General features: G+C 36.7%; 1 protein-coding gene and 1 long non-coding RNA gene across 2 annotated transcripts; one reads left to right on the top strand and one right to left on the bottom strand.

Annotated features, from left to right (window-relative positions):
* Nucleotides 1-301: 301 nt before the first annotated feature.
* On the top strand, nucleotides 302-22,426 carry LOC147500640 (uncharacterized). The gene is made up of 8 exons (XM_086563665.1): nucleotides 302-385; nucleotides 776-839; nucleotides 20,664-20,789; nucleotides 20,903-20,953; nucleotides 21,098-21,144; nucleotides 21,564-21,674; nucleotides 22,040-22,094; nucleotides 22,188-22,426. The coding sequence occupies exons 1-8, from the start codon at nucleotides 302-304 to the stop codon at nucleotides 22,202-22,204; spliced, it is 555 nt and encodes a 184-aa protein (XP_086419791.1). The 3' UTR covers nucleotides 22,205-22,426.
* Nucleotides 4,655-5,092, bottom strand: LOC147500641 (uncharacterized). Its single transcript, XR_015194724.1, has 2 exons — nucleotides 4,979-5,092; nucleotides 4,655-4,893 (listed from the first exon to the last, which is right to left on the bottom strand). It is a non-coding gene; the product is annotated as an uncharacterized LOC147500641 (long non-coding RNA).
* Nucleotides 22,427-23,573: the final 1,147 nt, after the last annotated feature.

Here is a 23,573-nt window from a genome sequence, read left to right as displayed (position 1 = left end):
AAGTGGGTTGAAGTGCTCGGAGACTATATTGCTTGTGGTAACATGCTCGAAGACTATACTCCCAGTTTTATTTTCCTTTCCACGGTTTACCAAACAGGACAAACCATTTTGAAATCAATTTCCATTCCATTCCTTTCCATAGTGGATCACTCTTTTTATTTCCTTTCCTTTCCATTAGTAAAATTTTAACAAACACACCCTTAGAACATTGATTCTCCCCCAACATTGCAATTCTAAGGTTTGTTTTATGTTTTCTTTGTAATAAAATAAAGATTTAGCTGTCAATTCCTTAGAAGAAGAGATGGCCTGCCAGAGGGCGTGGCCGCGTGGGCGGATCGCATGGAGACTTTGGTGGTTACGCACAAGAGCCTTATATCCTTTTCCGGTGAGTGTCTTTCTTTTTCTTTTTAATTAACTTATTACTTCCTAAATTTAAGAGTTTGATGCTCCCATTTTGGTTTCTCGATGTTTTACTTCATAACATCTCTGCAAAGATTTATTTAGCTGGTCATGGGTAATTTAGACATGTTGCTGTATGAGCTCATTTAGCCCACCGTTATGTTGGATAAGATTTAATGTATAGTTTTTATGTGTTACATCATGCAATAATTTTGTACACTCTGTTAGATTTAATCGCTTTTATTATACTTATTACTTGAAGAGTAACCGGTCATGGTATATATGTATTAGTTTTCCCACCCGCAATGGTCTTTGACATGCGGGATGTTGAGTTGCCTGATAAGAGTAAAAGTTGAGAGATGACCTTAATCTATAGGAGTTTCAGACTCAGAACTATTGGAAATCTTCTCCATATTATCTTGAAGAGGCATCCCAAACAAGTGAGAGTTTTTGAGTTACAAAGTTCTATTTTACTCATTGTTTATTTTAGTATCTTTAGTTATTTAATTCTTTATTATTATTATTATTATTATTATTATTATTATTATTATTTTGTGTGTGTGTGTGGATGGGTGGGGGCAGAACACTAGTACATATTTTTGAGGGCTCGGGGATCTTCGTACGATCCTTGAGCAAGGCTTCAAGTGTCATAATCCCTTGATTATTCATTTATTTTAATAACTGGAATTGTGAAGTTTATTGCAAATATCAAGATAGGGGATAAAATATGTCCTTCCTAATATCAAAGTACTTTTAGGAAGCCGACCTTTGTAAGTTCCATTGATTTCCCCTAGCATGTGAGTACATGTATCCTGTCCTATTCAATGGAAAAGTCAGGGTCCAAATATTTGCGACTTTCCAATGCTTAACACCTGCTTTCAATCTGCCCATTTGATTCCATTGTTGTTAACTTACATTGACACAAATGCGTGTGTCAGAGTATCCGACAGGATAAGAAGTGTCCGACCGCGGCAAAATATAAAAATTGAGGTATATCACATACAATATTAATGCGGTAGGTGTCCGACACGGACACGTGGATATGTATCAAACCACTAATTATTTTTGAAATATGGCGTGTCCATGTAACATAGCATTGTTGGGGCTCTGGAACAACCTCCAAGCACTTCATTTCATAAACAACAAGCATTCTTCCCCTGTGAACATGGTTACGCTATAAAAAGTATGAAACTTTACTTTTAGGCATTTAGTGATGGAAGTGATATGGAAATGTGTTGGTCACATGGTAGGATGCTTCATCTATCCAACCTAAATCTAATGGCCAATATGTCGTGAATCTGTGATACGATGATATATTCATGCTTGTTATACTTCTTGCCTTGACCAAGCATTTCAATCCTTGGTTTTGAGCTTCGAAGTTTTGCATTGACCCTTTCCTAATCCCATAAGCTAGATATAGCTAGATATCCCATAAGCAATCACTTATTTTGTCACAAAACGCAAGCATATGCATAGAGTGAGCCCCTTTTATACAAGGCCCGATACTAAGCGAAACTTTTATACATTCATACATGTGCGGTTTGAGAGAGAGAGAGAGAGAGTCTCAGCCGTCGAGGGATTGTCGACTAATGCTTTCCACATTTTGAACATCTTCTTCAGAGTCGAGGAAGAAGAGGCGCCGAGTCTTCTTCTTCTTTATCTTCCATGTCTTCATTGTGGTTATTATTATTATTATTACTAGTAAGCAGGTGCGTCGGTTGCGTTCTAGAAAAAAATTAGGGTGGAAAAGATCGAGGAATGAACACATATAAATTAGAATAGTAACATATTACATTTTTTTTAATGGATATATTATGTATCGTTTTAGATTAATACTGGTCGAGTGGTCCAAAAACTTCAATAAGAAAAAAGACAAAAACTTCAATAAGAAAGAACACTTCAATACGCTAGTTGTGTTCTTTTGTCCGATTTGCTTTTTGTCGCTCGCCCATGGTGCTTAATAAATATATTGAGCGGGTATTTAAGCACTTTTGTAATTTAGTCAATATGATTGCCACAAACTAATTTACCAAAAAATAGGTATTATGTTGATGAAGTTAACATTTGTGTTGTTGGTTGTGTAATTATCTTGTCGAGCGTTTATATGTGATTGAGGAACATTGTTGGATTCATATGAGTATACTATATGTAAGATATAAGAATATTGTTGTTGGTTGTGTAATTATCACGGTCGAGTTTTTTTTTTTTTTAATATTTTTTTATTTAATTATTATTTAGAAATGATCACATTGAGAAACAATTAAAAAAAAATACATTGGCCTCTGTTGATAGTTGTCTATAGAACTATTAAGTCGGATATAATATGTAGAGTGAATTGAATGTGTAAGTAAAAGCTTTCGAGAAAGATGTCTATGTGGCAAGATTACCATTTAAAACTTTCAATATATTGTGGATCTCATTTCATTATGTATGGAGATTGAATGATTCAAATGGCGAAAGTGGTGATTTTTCAAATCATTTGTATAGAGGCAAAAAAAAGAAGAAATTATGGATGCTAGTCGATCGCTAAATTATATCTGTTTCACCACATCCCGTTAGTGGCAACAACTTTGATCAATTCTTGCATTGGTTATTGGTCCCCATTACGAAAATGCTATTATCACCCAACTCCACATGTAGACATGTAGTACTTTAACAGAGTGCATAATGAAGGAGTTCGTGAGGCATTAAAAGTGTGATCCATTGTGCACACTAAGCCCAAACCAAAATGCTCATTTGCACGTAGTATTTTGTATCTACAAAGGTAAAAGTTTGTGAAGAATGTTATTAGGTAAACTGCTATTATTAAATGTACGTATCATGCTTTATCTTTTTTTCAAGATAGATATAATTTCCCATCATTTGATTCTGAAGAAACTTTCAAGCTAGGAAAAAAGTAGTACAAAAATTAGTTTATTTATAGGAATGCAAATTTTTAAAAAACTACATCACACTTACACATGAAAAGAAGGAAATACTAAAGACTGGAACCTACTACACAGATGTCTTCTTGAGTATTAGTCATTCGTTGTGTACACGATTGGCGACTACATTTGTTCTTCAAAACACATGAACAAACACAAAAATAAAATAAAATAAAATTAGGCGAAATGCACTAACTTGAGAGATGAAGGTCCGATTATGCAACAACTGGCACATTAGTTGTCCCTGCTACACCTTTTACCTCATTGCCTCCACTGACTCTAACGATCCAATAACAAAATGCCCATTTTTGGAAATCTTATGTGAGAGGGTTTTATACAAAAAAATTTATTGACTTTGGGCATTTTTGGGGAATGGATCATATCCTTTTTCACTTAAAACTTGTGTTAACCGGCTTCTTTTCAAAGGCATTAATCTTGATGTTTTCGACCTGTTTTCTTGTTCATCTCTGCCAATCTCACAACCTTAAGGTTTTCCCTTTGCCCGCCTAGAAGCCTCTAGTTCGAGAGCCTCACCTTGATTCTCTTAACTTCTTCCCTATTAAGCTCGCTACCCCACGACCATATGTTTAGAGGTGTTACTTGATTTGCAAATTAATAAACAAAATCCCAGTAATTATTTGTGGGTTGGCATTCGTATCCCATCATGCTTCAATGACTGCACCCACTTGCTGAACTCCTATTGAAGTGGCGCTAGGTGGCAAATGCAAGTGATAATACGGTATCATGTGATGCCAAAGAGGGGAGTCTTCGATGACCACAACAACAGTTCTTGAAGCTAAACCAACTTTTCAAGACAAAGAGCTCTTACTACATAGCTGATAGCTCTCGACCGTATAGGCTAATAATTAGGTCTGACTACACTTACTTGTTCAAAGCATGGCTAAAGATTTATAAGATTTTTAGAAAAGGTCCCAAAGCCGTCCACATTTGAAGGCATACTTGCTTTCTTCTCAATACAATGATTAATTGTCTCGATCCGCTAACTAATGGGATAGACACCCCCTAATATCCAAAGCAGATAGGGCTTAACGTGTTTGTGACAAATTAACCAACTCAATGCTCAATCTTTGATGGGGCTGTTGGGAATTCAAGTTGTGTTTATGGTGGGAGTGAGGTACCAGGAATTTGATATAGTGGCTACTTATTGAGGATAAGGTAAAGGCCAATCTATTATATTGCAAGAACTTAATGCAATATCAAACCAGTAGCATGGTACTGGGTTGGCGGCACTAATAAAAACAGTCGAAACAAATTTGAAAATATTTGAAGTGAACTCAAATACTGCTCTAACAATTCTGCCACTGAAAAAATATCTATTAACCAAATATAATCATAAACTTAAGTCCAAATGAGTATCTTACATCACTATCATTAATAATACACAATTCACCGTAGTTTAAAAGAACTAAAAATTACATAATGGTAGGGGCTACTGCTAGGGTCCTCATTACTGGATAACTCCTTTGAGGTCTGCTCAGAGATTGATAAAGGCAAAAGAACCTATACCTACTAATTGCTGCATGCTCTAGTCCATCTCCAACCTTCAGTCCTATAACCATATATTCTTTGTTCAAACTTTTATTAAAACTAAAAATCACAATAGATGTAAGTGTAACTAATCTAAAGTTTCTAACCTTGTAAAATTTGCGGATTCTCTTAGATGCAACAACCTTGTCTGAAGTTTGCACGGTATCATTTAAGTTGTATAAATAAATTTCCTATGCCAACATAATAAAAGCGTTTTATTTCCCCGTGTTAGTTTTAAAGAATTAAGTATCTATAAAACAAATAGTAAATAATCACCATGCCAAAATCACAAAGAAAGGAAATAGTATCTTACAACTTATTTTTGTTGTGAAATGGCTCTCCGAGAAGTTCTTGATGGAGCGGAAAATATCAAAGTTAAAGAGCAAATAATTGCTTTAAATCCATAAAATGAACAAAGAAAACATAGAAGATAAATTGAAAATCACTTTCAAGAAATGTGTCAATACCTATTCCGAAAGTGAAAGTTAGAATGACTGGCCGCAATTCCATTATTTGTCCACATGATTAAACTTTATACTTTAGCCATTGATCAAAGATGTGTAAATCCAACTAATAGGTGGGCTAATAGATCTCCTAAAACCTATGACAGATAATATAGTCCAACAGAAAACATAGAAGGAAGCATGACCAAGAGAAGAGTTAACAATTTAGAATATCCAACACTTGCACATTGTTCAGTAAGTAGTGACAGACGCCATTCTTTTCTTTGACTTGCTTTCTTATAATAGTTAAAAAGCAATAAAGATACAACAACTTCTCTGAAATTCTTAAAACTACATAGACTGGCTAAGGACATGCACAAAATGCTTAGCACAGAGGTCAGCTGCAACAGTATGGCATGGCTCGCAGACAAATAAATACACTACTCAATTTAGCCAATTCATAAGGACCTGGAGCTAGGCACAACAATGACAGCAACAACAACATCAAACAATGCAGGTTTAACCAAAGATCATGCCCATCCTTTCATAGCATTTCCATTTAGAAATGTTACTCTTAGCTACATCCTGCGCGATACCTAACAAAACCCGAAGTTAAGAAATCATTAATTTGTGATGTTAGCATAATACATGCGATGGGGAGACATACCACCAAGAGAATGTTATACTGAGTTTGTCCTTTGCTAGCTACTTCTTTCGGGTTGGTCTCGCTTTGGAAATGCATATGTTTAACGATAGGGATAGAATGGACAATTAGAACCCCAACACTAAATGAGGAAAACCAAATTATTAATTAGTAAACCACTACCCACAGGCTTTCAAGGCCAAATGTTTGAAACCCTTAACCAATCAACCATATAACACACAAATAATTAACTAAATTAAAAAAATGAAATGATAACATCAAATTTGTTAAGGAGGTCTAATATATAAATGACTTTTATTAGTACAACTAATATTAGTTTTTAGTTACTTAATACTAAATTTTCAATTACAAAAACACTATAAGTAACAATTCTCATTTGATCAAATTATACACTGTTTACATGTCCAACCGTACATGAAAGTATGAAACACCTCATAAAGGAAACCGGTAAACAGTATATGACATTCACATAAAAAAAATCAAGGCCAATAGTAGTGCATACCTTGTCAAGAGTCTGTGTTGTAAAGGCATACAGTGGGGGAGCCACAAATTTCATCTTGACAGGACAATCCTCATTTCCAAAGAAATTTTCAAATTTCCCGCATGGCGGCGTAAAATGGAGAAGAATGGACGTATTACGGGCTACAGCAACTTAAATTTGGGCAAATAAGCTAACCAAATCATATTAGCAAAAGAAACGAAATGAATTAAAGACAATAGTATGAGATAATGACCTTGATGTGAAGAACCCCATCCATCTAAAAACATTTCATTTCAATGTCTGCTTGTATTTTCAGCGGCTGTAGGGTCATGCGCCTCCTAATGTAGATTAAAAGAGCATCTTTAATCTCATTTGACACAGCGGGTACCAGCTTAGTCACTTGTATAGTGAACAATTGATAAGTTAAACACAAACAGAATACCTTCTACTACCAAATAATGAGTGGCTGAATTGTACTTTACCTCCTTCCCATCGGATCAACTTCCTTAATCTCACGTGTAAGTGAGTTTAAAATGGTCCCGAGGATCATTCACGATTAACCTAATGCCCTGGTTAAACAATAACGCTTTTAAACCAATTTGCAATTCAAGTCAACAACGTGACTTTAAGGTGAGCGTGGTCTAAGAAATTACCTCATATGCATGTCCATCTTTTTCGGTATATAGAGGCCAACCAATATCGATATAGAGATCCGGAAGAAAATACAATCAATTTATTAAGCAAACTAATAGATAACAACCAATAACTACACTAAACAATTAATTCTATAAACTAAATCAACAATTCATAGATTGAGGCTTCCAAATTGAACAAACTTCAACAATTCATAGGGCTTTTATCCATTGCAGCCCACGATGAACTCGTACCGCATCACTGGCTGGGCTTTCATTGCTAAAGACGAGGAGGACTTAAAGGAGGCGTGAGAGAACTCATCCAATGGTGCAACTCTTGACACCGTAAATGTGACCAACACCCGATAGTAGGAACCACAAAACAATATATATGGCGGTTCGAAAACAAAAAATCAAATTGAATGCAAAACTATAGACTATGGCGAAGTTCATTAATCTTACCCGATTCTATGGCGAAGTTCAGCGTGTTGGCTTCGATCCAATCAAACTTCGCACGAAGACAAATGAAAGGGTATAAGTGCTCTAGAAAATTCATACAATTAAAGAACAGGGTGGCGTGTGGAAAAACTTATTGACGGTGAAAACAGTGATACAATGATTTGAAAAAATTAGGAACAGAAACAACTACTATCCATTAACAAAACAAATCTGTTCGAATAAAAATGAAAACTTCTACCTATCTAATATTTCATAATAGACTACAGAGGCTACAGAGAGATTTCCAATCTAACTTTCTGACTTTAGTTGTATATATAACTCTTTATTCTTTATCTCCTTCCTGCAAAACAGAAACAGATCAGTCAATCAAAGTTAAATCAAACCGCTTTTAAGGTCTCCATTTAAAAAAACTAACCTCTCCACTTGCTTCCCTCATGATCATCATCATTGACTTATCGAGTCATCTTCCTCATCACCACCATTTGCCTAATTACCCCCAATAAAACACATGAATCAAGATAAGAGTTCACGGTTCTCAAACCCCTTGACCGAGACAAATCAATATCAAATCTCACTAACACTTAACAACAATTCAATCAATTTTACTCCAAAATTACATGAATAGTAACATCAGTTCAAAAACATGATGAGATTGACTATCATAAGAATTGCAATATAGATTTCCATAAAACAGTATGACTCATCAATAAATTTTACTTCACATTCAACAAAAACACTCTTGATGAGAAGTTAAAATATCAGCTTGTCATTATAAGCATGAAGAATCTTGGCATAGTGTCTTCCTTTTCGTTGCTTTTGCCACATAAGGACCCTTTTCCTTCAAATATACCAAACACAAAAGTATACAATAATCAGTTTCAACCTAATTTTAACAACAACTGAATCTTACAACGCGTTTTTAGAAGAAATAACTTACAAAGATCGGACAACGACTTCCATTTCTAACCACCCGGCTTTACCAACCTTTACAAATTTCAACACAAAAGAAAAAAACGAATCAAACTTATTTCATGTTTCAAAACTTGAAAATTACCGTAGAGAAGTTGTAGATCTTATAACAAAGAACAAATTTGTTAGTGGAAACTTCTCTTTATCGCCTTCCTAAACTCTTCCCGAAATCAAAAAACAAACAAAACCAAATGATGAGGAGAGGAGAGTTGGGTCGATGATGAGAAAACGTTGAAAATAAATCGTGGTTTGCGAGTTATTTGTTTCATTGATTTAAGGAGCTTAATGAAAGAGTATGTCCGTTCGGGGTTTTTTTGCGGTTGTAATTTAAGGGGTTTACAGGGTCAAGCATGTTTACCAATTTTACTTTTCAAAGAAAAGAGCAAAAATAAAATGGTCAGTCTAACTTTCGGTACCCTTCCCATTAAATACTTTGGTCTAAAAACCGAATACGGGAAGTAATGCGAAATCTGGTATCCGCTTTATATATACTAGATCAATGAAAACCAAAAATACATGCATGGGAACCATTAATTATTCTTAGACGAACCGCATCGGGCCGTTTTCCTTGTTTACAACATGGTAGGAAATGCCAAGTTTTGCAATATTTGTCTTAATATTTGTCATTGCACTATTTGTTCCTTTATTATTCTTCTTATATATACTAGTAAACGGGCACGTGTGTTGCACGTGCTAGGAAAGAAAATTGGGGTGGAAAAAATCAAAGGAAATAATTATGTAAAATGTAAAATATTACATATTACATTTGTCTGAATGGATTATGTAAAATGTTTTATATTCAAAAAACTTCAATAAAAAAAGAAAAAAAACACTTGAATACGCTAGTTTTATTTTTTGTTTGATTCGATTTTTGCTGCTCTGTCATGCTGCGAATAAATATATTTGAAGAGATATTTAACAACCTGTAATTTAGTTAGTATGTAATTAGTATTGTATATGCCACAAACTAATTTACCTAAAAAATAGGTACTATGCTGATGAAGTTTACCTTTGTGTTGCTAGTTGTGTAATTATCTTGTCGAGCATTTATATGTGATGGAGGAACATTGTTGGATTTATATGAATATACTACCTGTAAGATATAAGAATATTACATCATGTTGTGCAACATAATTGCTATTCTAAACTGAATAATAAAATATCTAAAAAAAAATGCAAGAAGAATAACATTTTTCTTATTATTGTTTTCAAAATGATCTAGCGAATCCATCAGCTATTTTTTTGTTGTCGTTAAATATTTTGGTCGGTTTAAATAAGTATGTAGCTTGGTAGAGAAAGAAATTGTTGCTAGCTAAAAAAAGCCATTGTTTTTTTTTTTATTTAGAAACGTTCACATTTAAGTCGGATATAATATGTGGACTGAATTGAATGTGTAAATAATAGCTTTCGGTAAGATGGCTATATGTGGCAAGAGTACAATTTAAAAGCTTTTAATATAATGTGGATCCATTTCATGTGTATGGAGATTGAATTATTCAAATGATGGAGGGTTGAATTTTTTCAATCAATTTGTATGGAGGTGACAAAAGGAAGAAATTATGGATGCTAGCTGCATCGCTGAATTACATCTGTTTCATCCTGCTATTAGTCGTACAATATTTTGATCAATTCTTACATTGTTTATTGGTCCCTATTCTGAAAATGTTATTAGCACCAAGCTGCACATGCAAAACTTTGCCAGGTTTCGGGATTCCACTTGATTAACATAATGCAATGAAATGTTGGTTTTTTTGTCCCAATTTATGAACCTTTTTCAAAATAATAATCATTTAGTTCACCATATATTAAGCATTTCATGATGTACTGGGTTGGCCCATTTTTATATATTGTTTTGGGCCTGAGTATTGTAAAATAATGAGTTGGTTTGGGCCATTATATACTAACTCATTATTGAAATATTGACCAACAATGGTTTGGGATATTAAGCAACAATGGTTAGACTACATGGTAGGCAGTAGCTGCCGCAACTGAATCGTGAGGGGACTTTAAAGAAAGTGTTTGTTTACCAATATCATAACAAACAGTATTACATGGCAGAGCAAATCTAGTAGTTTTATAGAACAACTATTTATGTAAATCCTATCGCATCACTATTACATAGAAGCCTACCTTTTTGGAGTGATTTGGGTACTTGTTGTTCTTGGTGATGACGCATAAGAGAATGGAACAGAAGTAGATGAAGATAGGGATTTGAAAATGCAATTTTTTTAGTATTTATAGTAACCATCATACTTGTTACAGGGTAGTTAGGATTGTCAATGTATGAAGTAACCGAATCTGTATTCTAAATGGTGTGTAGGACGTATCTCTTTTCAAATAGATTCAACTGAAACCTAGATTCTTGGCTTTAAGGGAAGTGGTTGAGTAACTGTTTATAAATGAAATACTATGGCGGTTAAGATGTTTGATAGGTCCTATATCCAGTTAAGCCAAGTTTTTTGCAAAAAAAAAAAAGAAAAAAGTATTAACCACTTCATTATGGGGAAAAAAAATTTATGTGGGAAAATATTTGTAAGACGTGTAGTAATTCTTGATAAAATATTTGAATATGATTTCAAAATGTGTAAATCCAAATTAACAATGTTACATAGCGATAACATTTTTTTCAAAAAGATTTATGATATTTTTTTTTGTTAGGCAAACCTATGTTGAACTTTAAAAGCAATGTTAGCGACGATAGTTGTTTGTAAACGGAACATGAAAAAAATAACGCCAAGACATTCAAAAGGAGACTACAATAGAACCAAAAAATTGAGATGGAAGCTTGCGGTTCTATGAAGAAAATGAGTGTCAAGACTAAATTACCACCATGTGTAAATGATTTTATTATAGTCATCTCGTATGAATTTATGTGAAGGAACAAAGGCAAGTGTGTTATGTATGTCGGAACTAAGTCCTAGTATCATACATCAACAATGGCGACAACAATATAGTCTTGTCTAGAGTTCAATTCCTAACTGTTAGGCGGTAGTTAGAGCAAAGCAAAATAGATGAAGCAAAGGTTGCTATCAAAGCAAAGAATAAATGATCATTGAACACCCCAACCAGCAGCAGCAGTGATCATTAAAACCCCGACCCGCAAGCCTTTGCAAAGACGATCAATTAAGCCTTGTTACTACATTAGTTGGTGGGGACTGAAAGTGTCAAGCTCTTCAAGAATTTTCGGCTTTGCTTCTTTAAGATGGAGGGCTTTGAGTCATTTCGATGGTACAAAGGTTATTCTCGTATTTTCTGAGTTGCTTCTTTATGATAGAGCGTGTTCAAGCTTTTGAGGGAGTACAAAAGGTCGCTCGGTTTAATCTTTTTGATTATGTAGAGATGCAAAGGATTTTAATATAAATTCATCCGTATTCTTAGCTCTAGATTCAAAAGTTTTTTTTGCTTACTTTTCTTGGAATCTCGAAGTGTTCAAAAGCTCCATTTGAAGAAATAGGTTTATGAGGAATTCTTGTTGGTGGAGATTGATCATAAATCCCCCTTCACAATTTGATGGGGATTTTAATAGAAATTCATCCGTATTCTTAGCTCTAGATTCAAAAGTTTTTTTTGCTTACTTTTCTTGGAATCTTAAAGTGTTCAAAAGCTCCATTTGAAGAAATAGGTTTATGAGGAATTCTTGTTGGTGAGATTGATCATAAATCCCTTCACAATTTGATGGGGTGTTCTGAAAAGATGGAGGGTATTATGCTCTTGCAATGCTTTGGACAACACACTTCTCAAACAAAGCATGAACCAAAGCAACAAAGGTAGGAAAATACAATATCAAAGATTAAAAAAAACATAAATCCCAAGTTTACCTATGTCGTTCCCTTGCCCTCTTCTCACCGGGTTGCTTTATGGTATTCTCTGCGGACACATCGACGTGACCATTTTGGATTTTCAGTTTTCATTTGATATTTCGCTGCATAAAGCATCGCAGGCATCATCGGGGAGCCACATATGGAACAAAACCAAAGCCACCAAGTATAATTTAACAACAATAGACATTATTGAATCAACAATACATATGAGCACCAAGTAACTTCTTATGTTAAGTTCACCATACAGTTCAATTAAAATTCCACAGCTCTGTCCCCGCCTTTTCTCGCCAATTTGTCTATTCCTATTGCAGCTTACCGGAGGCATCTTTCGAGCTTTGGCACAAGATTCGAATAAGCTACCATCAAAGCAACGCCTCACGCCTTCTTTAGATAAGAAACCTTCTTCATCTCCTCGCCAAGACATATCTGATGAGTCCCCACTCCAATTTGGATGCAATCCCGCAAACAACATTTTACGTTCCATTTACAAACTGGTAGATAGAATATCATTATCAAATTAACCATCTGAAAATATCAAGTAATCCAAGAACACTTCAAAATAAGTTGCACTAACCACCAAATAAGTCAAAAGCAACTTTGTTTCACGGGCATGTTCCAAGCCTCTCTCGAAGTGAGTTTATCCGGTAATGTCCGAAAGCATATTTCTCGAAAGTGTTCTCTAGATTCACGGCATGTACTGCATGCATAAAATGGAAAATACCACCGACCAATATTCACATAAGCCTTTCTTCTCATCTTCACATAGGTAATGAGATCAACATAACTCTAACTACTCAACTCTTTTGTTGAACTCTATTTTCATCGCCCAATCTCAATTTTTTAAAAATGCATCCTTGTAACAACATAAAGCGAGACTTTATTTCTCTCACCAATTTTTTTTCCTAGTAATTGGCGGATAAACGGGCATAATGGCGGGGTTACAATCAACTACTCTCAACCCGGTAAGGGTGGATAATCACCTAGCTAATCAACCGAGAAGAAGAGATGTCGATCCGAAACCAGAAGAAGAGTAATCGTACGGTCCACCACATCCAGCCATTGTTGGGAATTGGGATGAATTCTGATCCAAACATTTGAATTGTTGACCAAAATCTATTGAGGGTTTTTGTTTTCCCTGTTTATGTTTTTCGTGTCCCTCAGTTGAAGCGAGGGAAAAATCTCTCATGCTAAACATCTGCTGAAATCAGTCGACATCTCCAATGCGAAGCTCCCCCTGGGCTAAAACGGGATGTTCTGTGCCGAACCAAGTGCCACCACTATCTGACCAATATGGATCAAAACGCTGCGGGGACGTGTAACCACCCGTTACTTCAAAAACATCAAGAAAGGACCACACAAAGTATCCCCCGAGGTTCGATCCATGACTGCAATAAAAATTTAGAAATTAGAGCGTGAAGGTCCTGGAATATGTCTTTGGTACATGTTTTTTATTGGCTGAATAGATTTAACTTTTTGTATAAAATGGTAATAACTCAACAGTTTATTAAATAAATATGCTAAGCTGTAAGCCTATAAGGATTCCTGGGAATTTACTATAGCACTGCCTAAGCACATATGCATCAAAATTTGGTTTGGTTTGCTTAGTGAACATTTGGATTCTGGATCCTTGCAGTGAGTAATAGCAGTTGACGTCAGATCCTTTCTAAACCTAAAGTTTAATCGGTTTAGATAGCTCAAGTAATCCCGGAAATTGCAGGCCCTGCTACACATCCAAAGATAGCTCAAGTATTGTTAGAAAGGCAAAATCAAGATGCAGCTCTGATGGTGTTAAGGTGGTATGACCTTGATGGATTATGTGCTTATGCAAATAGGGAAAATGGTAGAGGCTTAATTGGTCTCTTCGTGAGGCTCGACGCCAGTTCGGGTGAGAGTCGAATGTTGGCTCGAGCATGGCGAAAAATCACAAAACCGAAGTTAAGAGTTACTCCGAACCTATAGAGGCCACATCGGTAGTTGGGAGACCATATACAACCAAAGCAAGTCACACCAACGTAAATCGAATTGACCCAAAAATATCGATGTAACCGGCTTTTGCCCCAAAGAAACAAACCTACATGAGTATCCACCTTAAAAAAAATACATTGAACTAGCGACATTTTTTCATGAAGTCTAGGCGGTCGCGGGCACCGCGGATACTCCTAGCGGATGTCACCCCAAAGATGGCCCCCAAGATGTTTCGGACATTTCATCGAACTTCATTAACTTTCCTCCGAAGCGGCAAAGCCGGATGGGCGTAGAAAATTGGGGCAACCGCAAACAAAAAGAGATACACCAACCATTTGGTTTTTTTTTGTTTATCTTTTTTCGCGGTCCCTCCATTGAAGCGAAGTTCGGCAGAATATTCAACCATTTCATGGATAATTCCAGGGAAAAACCTCTCATGCTAAACATCAGCTGAAATCAATCGACATCTCCAATGAGAAGGTTCCGGTGGAGCTTAAACGGGATGTTCTACGCCGAACCAAGTGCCACCACTATCTGACTCAATATGGATCAAAACGCTGTGGTGACGTGGAGACCAATTTAAGTGACAACCATAGCAGTTTAAAACGCTGCGGGTACTTCCGCAATCCGTATCTGGATCCTTGCAGTGATAAATAGCAGTTGACGTCAGATCCGTTCTGAACTGAAAGTGAATCAGAAATCAGTTGACATCTACAATGTGTAAGGTCCCCCTGAAGCTAAACTGGGTAGTCCTACAACGAACCAAGGGGCGCCACCATCTGAGCAAACTGGAACAAAAAGCTTCGAGTAATTGGAGATCAACTTTAGTGACATCCATATTTGATCCTTTTAAAAACTTGCTTACATTCTATCATTATCTAATTGATTAAATTCTGGAGTTGGGACTCTCGAGCAGATTCCTTCCCTCCCAGTACTCATCCACCAAGTTCAGCCATCCAGCAGTATGGCAACCACCATACCTTTTTCAACATTGTGTTCCAGAGTCGTTATTTCTTTGAAAATTCTCTTAAATATCTCCTCTCTATCATTTCTTTTAACCGATAGTTTGGTTTATTTCGTAAAAGCAGCTTTCTAAGGGGTTCCAACATAAAGTCGAAGGAGTGCTTTGGGGCTTAATCGCTTCTTAATGTTCCCTTGGCATATGCGGGGATGTCGCAGATGATTTCCATGGCTTTCAAAGTCTCTTGGTACATACGCATGTCTATATCCCCAGCTTGGAGTCCTTTGCTGAAGGACCGAGCCCGTATGAGGTTGAAGTCACAATTGGAAGGGGTGCATTAGATCCATGAAGTTGCTTTCATGATCTTTCACATTATGACCATGTAGTCTGGCTGCGGGCATGGACACCAGAAATGCATGAGCAGCGTGGCTAGTGGTTGTCATGAGCTAACCAGAAAACATCATATCACCATGAATTCTTCTGTCTGTAAAGAAGCTGAGGAGCAACTTGTAAGTAGACCCAAAGCCAGCATACTCTGAAGCATTTCATAAGCATTAGGGAAAGGTGTGTTCATGAGCTTTATCAGCATTTCCAGCCTTTCCTCATAAATCTAACGGGAGAGCGTACACAGGTTCATCTAGAACCAAATTCTTCCGTTTCATATCTTCAAAAACAGCTTCTGCTTCATTAAGATGACCACAATGGGCAATGGTTTCCATCACACTGCTGTATTTGTTTATGGCTAAGTCTATGTCAATGTCCTAAGGAGTCTTCTCGAAGGCTAGTCTTCTCCACAGTCAGATGATGGGCAACTATACACACTTGAATTCCAATAAAGGCCAGTCCACAGATCGTATTGAAACACATAAATCAAATCTCAAAAACAAAATATTCTTGTAGAGAGTTAAATTCTTAAATCCTAATCTTATAGACCCATTAACGGGCGCACATCTTGTATATCACATTTACTAACCCAGACTTGCGGATCAACTTCAGATCGTGTCTATTGCTTCACCACCACACCGAAAAAAAACTTAAATCAACTTTAGTGACAAATAAATTGCTCCACCACCACATGTAGAAACTGAAATTGAAAAAGGACAAAACGATAGGAAATACTTGACTTGATAGTCGAGAATTCCTAAGAAAAGTTGAATGTCGACATGCTATGTTTAAAGTCCCAAATGCAGTTATCGATTACTAAGAATAACTAATAGCATACAACATCAAAATAAATTTATTTTCCCTGCTCCTTTATCTGGGCTTGGGACCAGCAACGCAAGAACGCAAAATGCATTGGCGGAGTTAAAAAAAATTTGGCCAGTCGTGGATACCCTCCCTTTAATAGTTGTTATTCTAATTGTTTGGGCGTTTGCTTTGTTTATAGTCAGGACTTAATTATAAAAAATAAAGGCACTCGTGTACTGTACTAACAAAATGAAACAATTACAAAGTGAATATTTAAAATATAAATATCTCAAACATCACTACGTTCAATTGCCTAAAACGCAGCCTATGAAGGGGTAGAGACGACAAAGAAACATTCTAAGAAAAATAACTTTAAACCTTTGCACTCTAACCACTCTTCACTAAAAATCCTAGTTACTACTTGAGTATTGTTGGGTGGTTACAGATATACATAGGTTTTAGGGGGTATAATGGGCAAATCAAATAGGAAGTAAATTTTGTGAATCCAATGGATTTCCCAAAATTTATACTCATAGGATATCTCCTACTTCATGAATGTTTATATCTCCGTAGAGAACCTTTTAAAAAGTAAAGCGTGGGGAGTGGTGGGGATGACGTATACCTAACTACAACTATTAATTGTGGGTGGGTATCCCGAACTAACCATATTATTTATTTGAACTACAATAGAGAAATAATCATAAAATAATTCAAATTATAAAGGTAATGCAGGAATACATCACATTTTATTGTAGATACGAAAATCAGGGAGTTGTTTTTTTTTTAAAAAAACAAATAATGATTCATTGCATGATACCATAATGATACGAAAATAAGGTCAATGTAAAGCATCCATATAATCATCATTATCTGAAAGTAAAACGTCCCGATATACAATATTTCTAGTGTAAGTTCCACTACGTTTAGTTAAGATTACATTTTTTACTAAAATCTTTATGTTATTTCTTGAGACGCACCTCGACAATGCAACGTATAGTTGGCCATGAGTGAAGACATTATCAGGAAGGTATATATCATTTTCGTGAACTCTTCTTTGAAGTCCGGTTCGCCCGATGTGAAACACGCCGGTTACGTAAAAAACGAAAATGAAAATGTCAAAGCAAATGCTCGTAGAGAGTAGTAATTGAAAGGAAGAAATAACAAAATACCTCTAGCATCGGAACTCTGTATAAGAGAGATTTAAAAAAAATAATAATAATAAAAATGGGAAAACAACAGGGAGAGAGTTTCGAATGATGAAAAGAGGAGAGTTGGGTCGCGATTAGAATAACTTGAAAAGAACGAACGAAGGAAGATGAGAGTTTGCAGTTATTTGAAAAGAGTATGTGCCTTTCGGTTTTTTCGCGGTTGTAATTTAAGGGGTTTAAAGGCGAAGCATGTTGACCAATTTACCCTTTCAATAAAGAACAAAAAAATAAATGTCTGTCTAACTTTCCGGTACCCTTCCCATTTAAAACTTTGGCATAAAACCGGGAATACGGTAACTAATTGAGAAATCTGGTATCCGCTTTATATATAAGAAGATTACTGCTCATTTCTTTCTTCATGTCTTCTACTACTAGGGTTTCATCCTCCTCCTCTCTTTCCGCCATTGCAAAGCCCCAGTTTCTGTAACATTTTTTTTATTATGACGATAAAGCCCTTTACTAACTAACAAGCCCAGCCCCAACAAAACTTTCAAGGCAACAAACAATCTTCCTTTCCTTTCCTTGCCGCTTTGATGCTAATTAGCCTTTCTTGTCATCTTAACCCCCGCCATTTGTTCACTCAATCAACACCACTTCGACTTCTTCTTCATACAACAAGTTACTCCCATTCTGCTGCTCTTGTTTTGCCCAACCACATACAAGCTTCTCACTCTGCTGCTATTATCGTCACTCAACATGCCCATTTCCTCCAAGCATTCAACTCCTTTCTTCTCCTAAATGCCCGTGGGATAAAGCCCACTAAGTTCACTCTCTGCACCCTTCTCAATCCTTGCACCCAAATTCTTCACCTCTGCTTTGGTTTGCAAATTCACGCTCGGATTCTTCAAACTGGCTGGTATCAACACAACATCTTCATCAACACCGCCCTTGTTAATATGTATGCCAAATCTAGCCTCATCCTCGATGCCAAATCTGTTTTCGACACCATGGAGCAACACGATCACGTCTCCTGGACCTCCATCATAGCTGCCTTCGCTCAAAATGGCCATGCTATACAAGTTTTTTCTTTGTTTAAACACATGTTGGCCACTCATATTAGACCCAACTCCCAATTGTCTGCATCCCTCCATGCACATGTAATCAAACTCGGCTGTCACTAACAATTATGTCGTCACTTCTCTCATTGATTCTTACTCCAAATGCGGTAAGATCAACCTCGCTATATCCTTATATCACGACACTCTTCACAGGGATGTTATTCTTCTCAATTCCATGATTGCTGCATATTCCCAAAACCAGTGCGGTGAGCAGGCCTTGACACTTTTTCTGGAAATGCAAAAACAGAATATCTGTCCAACGAATTATACCTTGATTACCTTCTCTACCATTTTGAATGCTTGTGCCGCTCTGGCACTGTGTCCACAGGGAACCCAAATCCATTCTTTGGTAACAAAACTAGGTTAAGAGACAAGTGTATTTGTGGCCAGCTCTCTCATAGATATGTACTCCAAGTGCGGCAGCATTGATGAGGCTCGCCTCATCTGTGATCAACTGGATCACAGGAATAACATTTTATGGACGCCAATGATTACAGTGTATGCTCAGGGTGGAAGAGGCGAAGATGGGTTGGAGCTATTTGAGCTATTAATCAAGGAACAAGGCATGAGACCCGATAACATATGCTTAACTGCTGTGTTAACCGCTTGTAACGTTGCTGGCCTCGTGGATAGAGCAACAGAATACTTTGACAAAATGGGAATCAAGTATGACCTGATTCCTGAACTAGACCAATACGCATGCATGGTTGACCTTTATGACAAAACTGGCCAACTCACTAAGGCAAAGAAGACGATGGATGAGATGCCCTTTGAGCCAAATGTTGTGATGCTGTCTTCCTTTTTGGGTTCGTGTAGGGTTTACGGTGAAGTACAACTTGGAAGGGAAGCTGCGAACCAGCTATTTAAGATGGATCCTTGTAGTGCTGCTCCGTATGTGACCCTGGCAAATATTTATGCAGAAGCTGGTATGTGTAATGAAGTACGGCAGGTAAGAAGAACTATGAGAGAAAAGGGAATCAGAAAGACTGCTGGATCGAGGTCGAAAAAGAAAGTCCATGTGTTCTCAGTGAGTGATACATCACACCCGCAATTGCTATGTATTTATGCTGAACTGGACATGCTTACAATGGAAATGATGGAGGCTGGATATATGCCTAGAATGAAACATGTTTCAGAAGATAATACTACGAATGTATTTGACAGAAACGGTTTCTGTTTTGGAGTCTCACCTGAAATACAAGAGTTTATGTTGACGGATAATACACCATTGATGGTTGTAACTCTGTTGTTTTTTTTGGGTATGGTCATTGATGGTTGTAAATCAAAAAGAATATAGTCCCTGCAGATTGTAAAAGACTCGTGCGCTCATGGCCTAATTGCTCCTTATCTGACCATCTCTAGTTTATCTGCAGGATTTTGCCAGGCTTAAGAATGAGTCTCATCTTGCAGATCCTTTATGAACTGCGGCAAAGATTTCAAATAGCAGAAGTGGAGAATAATGCAGTAATTGATGATTTGTTCATCAAGCACTGTAGTAGCGTATACAGTTCTAAACGACCGAGTCAAAAACTCAAAACAGTATAATTAGCCGGAGTTCTAGGATTACTTGGTAGAGCTCTTGAAGTTCTTTATTCTACTACGCTGGTCTGACATGTTTAGGAGCATCCTTTGTGGCACTTTGAACTCCAACATAGTAAAATTATAAAATGAAAACCAAAAACAATCTGATGTAGTCTAGGCGAAACAACATTCGACAGAAAACTTCAATAGATACCAAATATTCGTTATGCATCCAGCAGCCTGATAAGAAATTCAAAAACAATGTATGCATCAGGCTAACACATTTTTAAACTTGAAAAAATATTAAAATTTCAACATAAAGATATTCTATTTTGGAAGTTCTATTAATTACTGCTCCCGTTTCTTACAACTATACCATCTCAAGTTTATTTTCTCATATTCCCTGTGCATTGTTATTTCAGAATTCAAGGACACCGAGATTGAGCGGTATTCTGATAGGGGCAAGCCAAATAGTCGATCAAAGCGTGACTCCCTTGCATCTCATCTCAGGCTTACTCCTGCTAATTTTCCTCTAGAACTAGTTCAAGGTATGCAGCCGATCAATGTGAGAATAGTTGCAAATAAAGGAATTACTAATGTCTACATTGTTTTTCTACTTTAAGCATTCCAAACGGTTTCCTCACATAGTAAAAGATGTCAGGTTCAAGGCGTGCGCATGACCCAAGGAAAGTACGCTGGAATCCAGAATCAGGTAAGTATTGTGGCAATACTCTCTTCCTTTTAATTTTGTTTTTTTATTACTTTGTTTCTTTCAAAAGTATGCTGGTGTTTGATGTGTACGTACTGGGACATTACTACATCCAAATATCTAACAGATCCAACGTTGTTGTGGCAGGTCTACAAAAGCTAGATTTCTTAGAGAAGCTTGACGAGAAGATTGAGGTAATGTCTAGGATATTCACTAGTCTTTGTCTTAATTTATTGTGAATAGACTTGAATTTGTTATGAAAATTCCTCTTAAGACGTTCTGTTCTTTTTCCCTTCTTTTAAAATGGTTTATTTATTTCTTCTTCTTGGTTTTAGATAAAGTCGAATATCCTCTTGTTCTTGATACTGGCTCTGCGAATCTGTTTTAAACTTTCCCATGTTTCTACTCTCTGTGTTCCATGGAAATAACAAACCTTTGACTCTTTATAAGTAGATTTCAGTTTGGTTTCTGAGAAAATGTTGTTCACGAGTATTTCTCTGTGAAACATTCTGGCGTCACGATTTCCATAATTTGTGTTTCTATGCATGATCTTTTGTATGTTCAGTCATTACTGCAATGTTTTAGTGAAGCCTTTGATTGTTAACATGTTTAGGGCAAAGCTGAGAAAGGCGAGAAAGAAAAGAAAGAAGGTGAAGATGAGGATAATGAAGAAGAACCAGAACTGGAGGATGCAGAATTTAGTGATGATGGGGATTATAACCAGGTTAGTACCATGAGTTATGGCGTCTTGAGACTCATATGGATTTGAACCCAGTGTGTTACACAATTGTGATAGTTATGTGACTTTTGTATTAGCAATGTAGTTTGCTTTGTGGGTATACCAACTTGCACTTCGGCAGCAACTGCCCCCCCCCCCCCTCTTCAAAAAAACAGAAAATTCCTGAGCAACTCAGATCTGAAATAGTCAGCTAGATATAAAAGAAAATACCCTATATTGGTCAAAATGTACGGGGATAAGTCGTTTTTACACGTCCTAGACTCTCTCTCTCTCATGTGGGGTGGGTGGGGAAGAGAGATTCAATATTGTCTTCTAGTCAAGACACTTACGCCCTTCTCGCAATTTTGCAGAACGAAGATTTTGATGATGATGAGGACGATTTTAACATGGGCGATGCCAATGAAGGTACATTACTTGCTATAAGATGTCCATCTCTGTTAATGTATGAAGTTTTCGAATCAGTTGTCTGCAAGTGTTGATAGTTTCCCCATGTTGCAGATGAGGCAACCTTTTAGTGGCGTAGAGCTCAAAGCTTCATACGTATAGGACTGGAGTCGTACAAAAGTTGATGTGCAGATAACAATTGCTTGGAGATGGGAGGTTTGATTTTGATTGCACTTAATATATATTGAGTTTCATCATGGCATCATATAACCGTGATTTGTATGTCACTTGAACCCTTTGGTACTTGATCTAGTAGTAAAAGCTGAATAGACCTATGCAAATTAAACTAGTAATCTCTTTGTGCTTATTCATAGACCACCAAACATCTTTAACGGAAAAATAGACCACCAAAAATAAAATAAAATAATAATAAACACAGAAGAAAAATAAAATCGTTTTACAAAACATTCACATACATACACATACATAGCTGAAGGATCCTCTCATTCGTTTATTGAAAAAAAGAAGGATCCTCTCATTCATGCCAGATTGCCAGGAAATGGCCTTTATATAAAATGGTATACCATGTGACGATGAAATTTTGCGCCAATGGAGGGTGAGTCATCTGCGTAGACCTTGCAACCAGCAATGGGGATTTTATTATTATTATTATTATTATTATTTATCTATTTAGCAACTCAGCAATGGAAACTGTTACTTAGGGTAGAATTTCAGTTTAAATTTATTAGTGGACCTGCCTGAACAGAGGTGGAACCGTTCAAAAGACGGATACTGGATAAATGGGCGTCAAATGCACTGCAGAGATGGTGAGAGCTTATCATTGCTTTTTTGGACCAGAAAACATGTCAAAACACGGTCCTAAAAAGTTTTATTTCCCGAAGTAAATAATTCTCTCATAAATCCGAATAATTCTCAGTATCGAGAAATTTCTACAATTGCACCAACAATACCACACCGAAAGAAATTTCTACAGTTGGCGCAAGTACGGTGTGGATTGTAACGAGAAATTTCTTCGTGGTTGAGGACAATCTTGGTCTACTATATCCACGTCCACTATTCTTACAAACTTCTGATAATAATATATCTCTCGCACAAGATAGTGGTGGTTGGAGATATTAATGACCGGACGGGAGTCTAAACATTTTATCACTAATCCTGGATATCCACTATCATTGGAAGTATACACGCCAGAGAAATCCACCGCATTCTCTGGTGGGCACTTATCCTCTGGATTCTGCGGTGATGCTTGCTAGAAACACTTTAGCCATGAGTTGTTAAAGACAGACTCCGCTCTTACCCGCCTGTGAGGCCCGACAAATTGTGTTGTCTGCATGACACACCTAACAGCCTCTTCAACACCAGCGACCGTTTTCCCTGTCGATGAATATTGGAGCAATCGCAATCCAATCAGGTTGGATTATGGTGCGAAAGCCATAGTAAAGACGATGCCCCATAACATTGTTGGCAAAGTTGCTAGCG

Source organism: Coptis chinensis, chromosome 5, assembly GCF_015680905.1.
Source record: "Coptis chinensis isolate HL-2020 chromosome 5, ASM1568090v1, whole genome shotgun sequence".
NCBI lineage: Eukaryota > Viridiplantae > Streptophyta > Magnoliopsida > Ranunculales > Ranunculaceae > Coptis > Coptis chinensis.
This window is presented reverse-complemented; position numbering and strand designations above follow the sequence as displayed.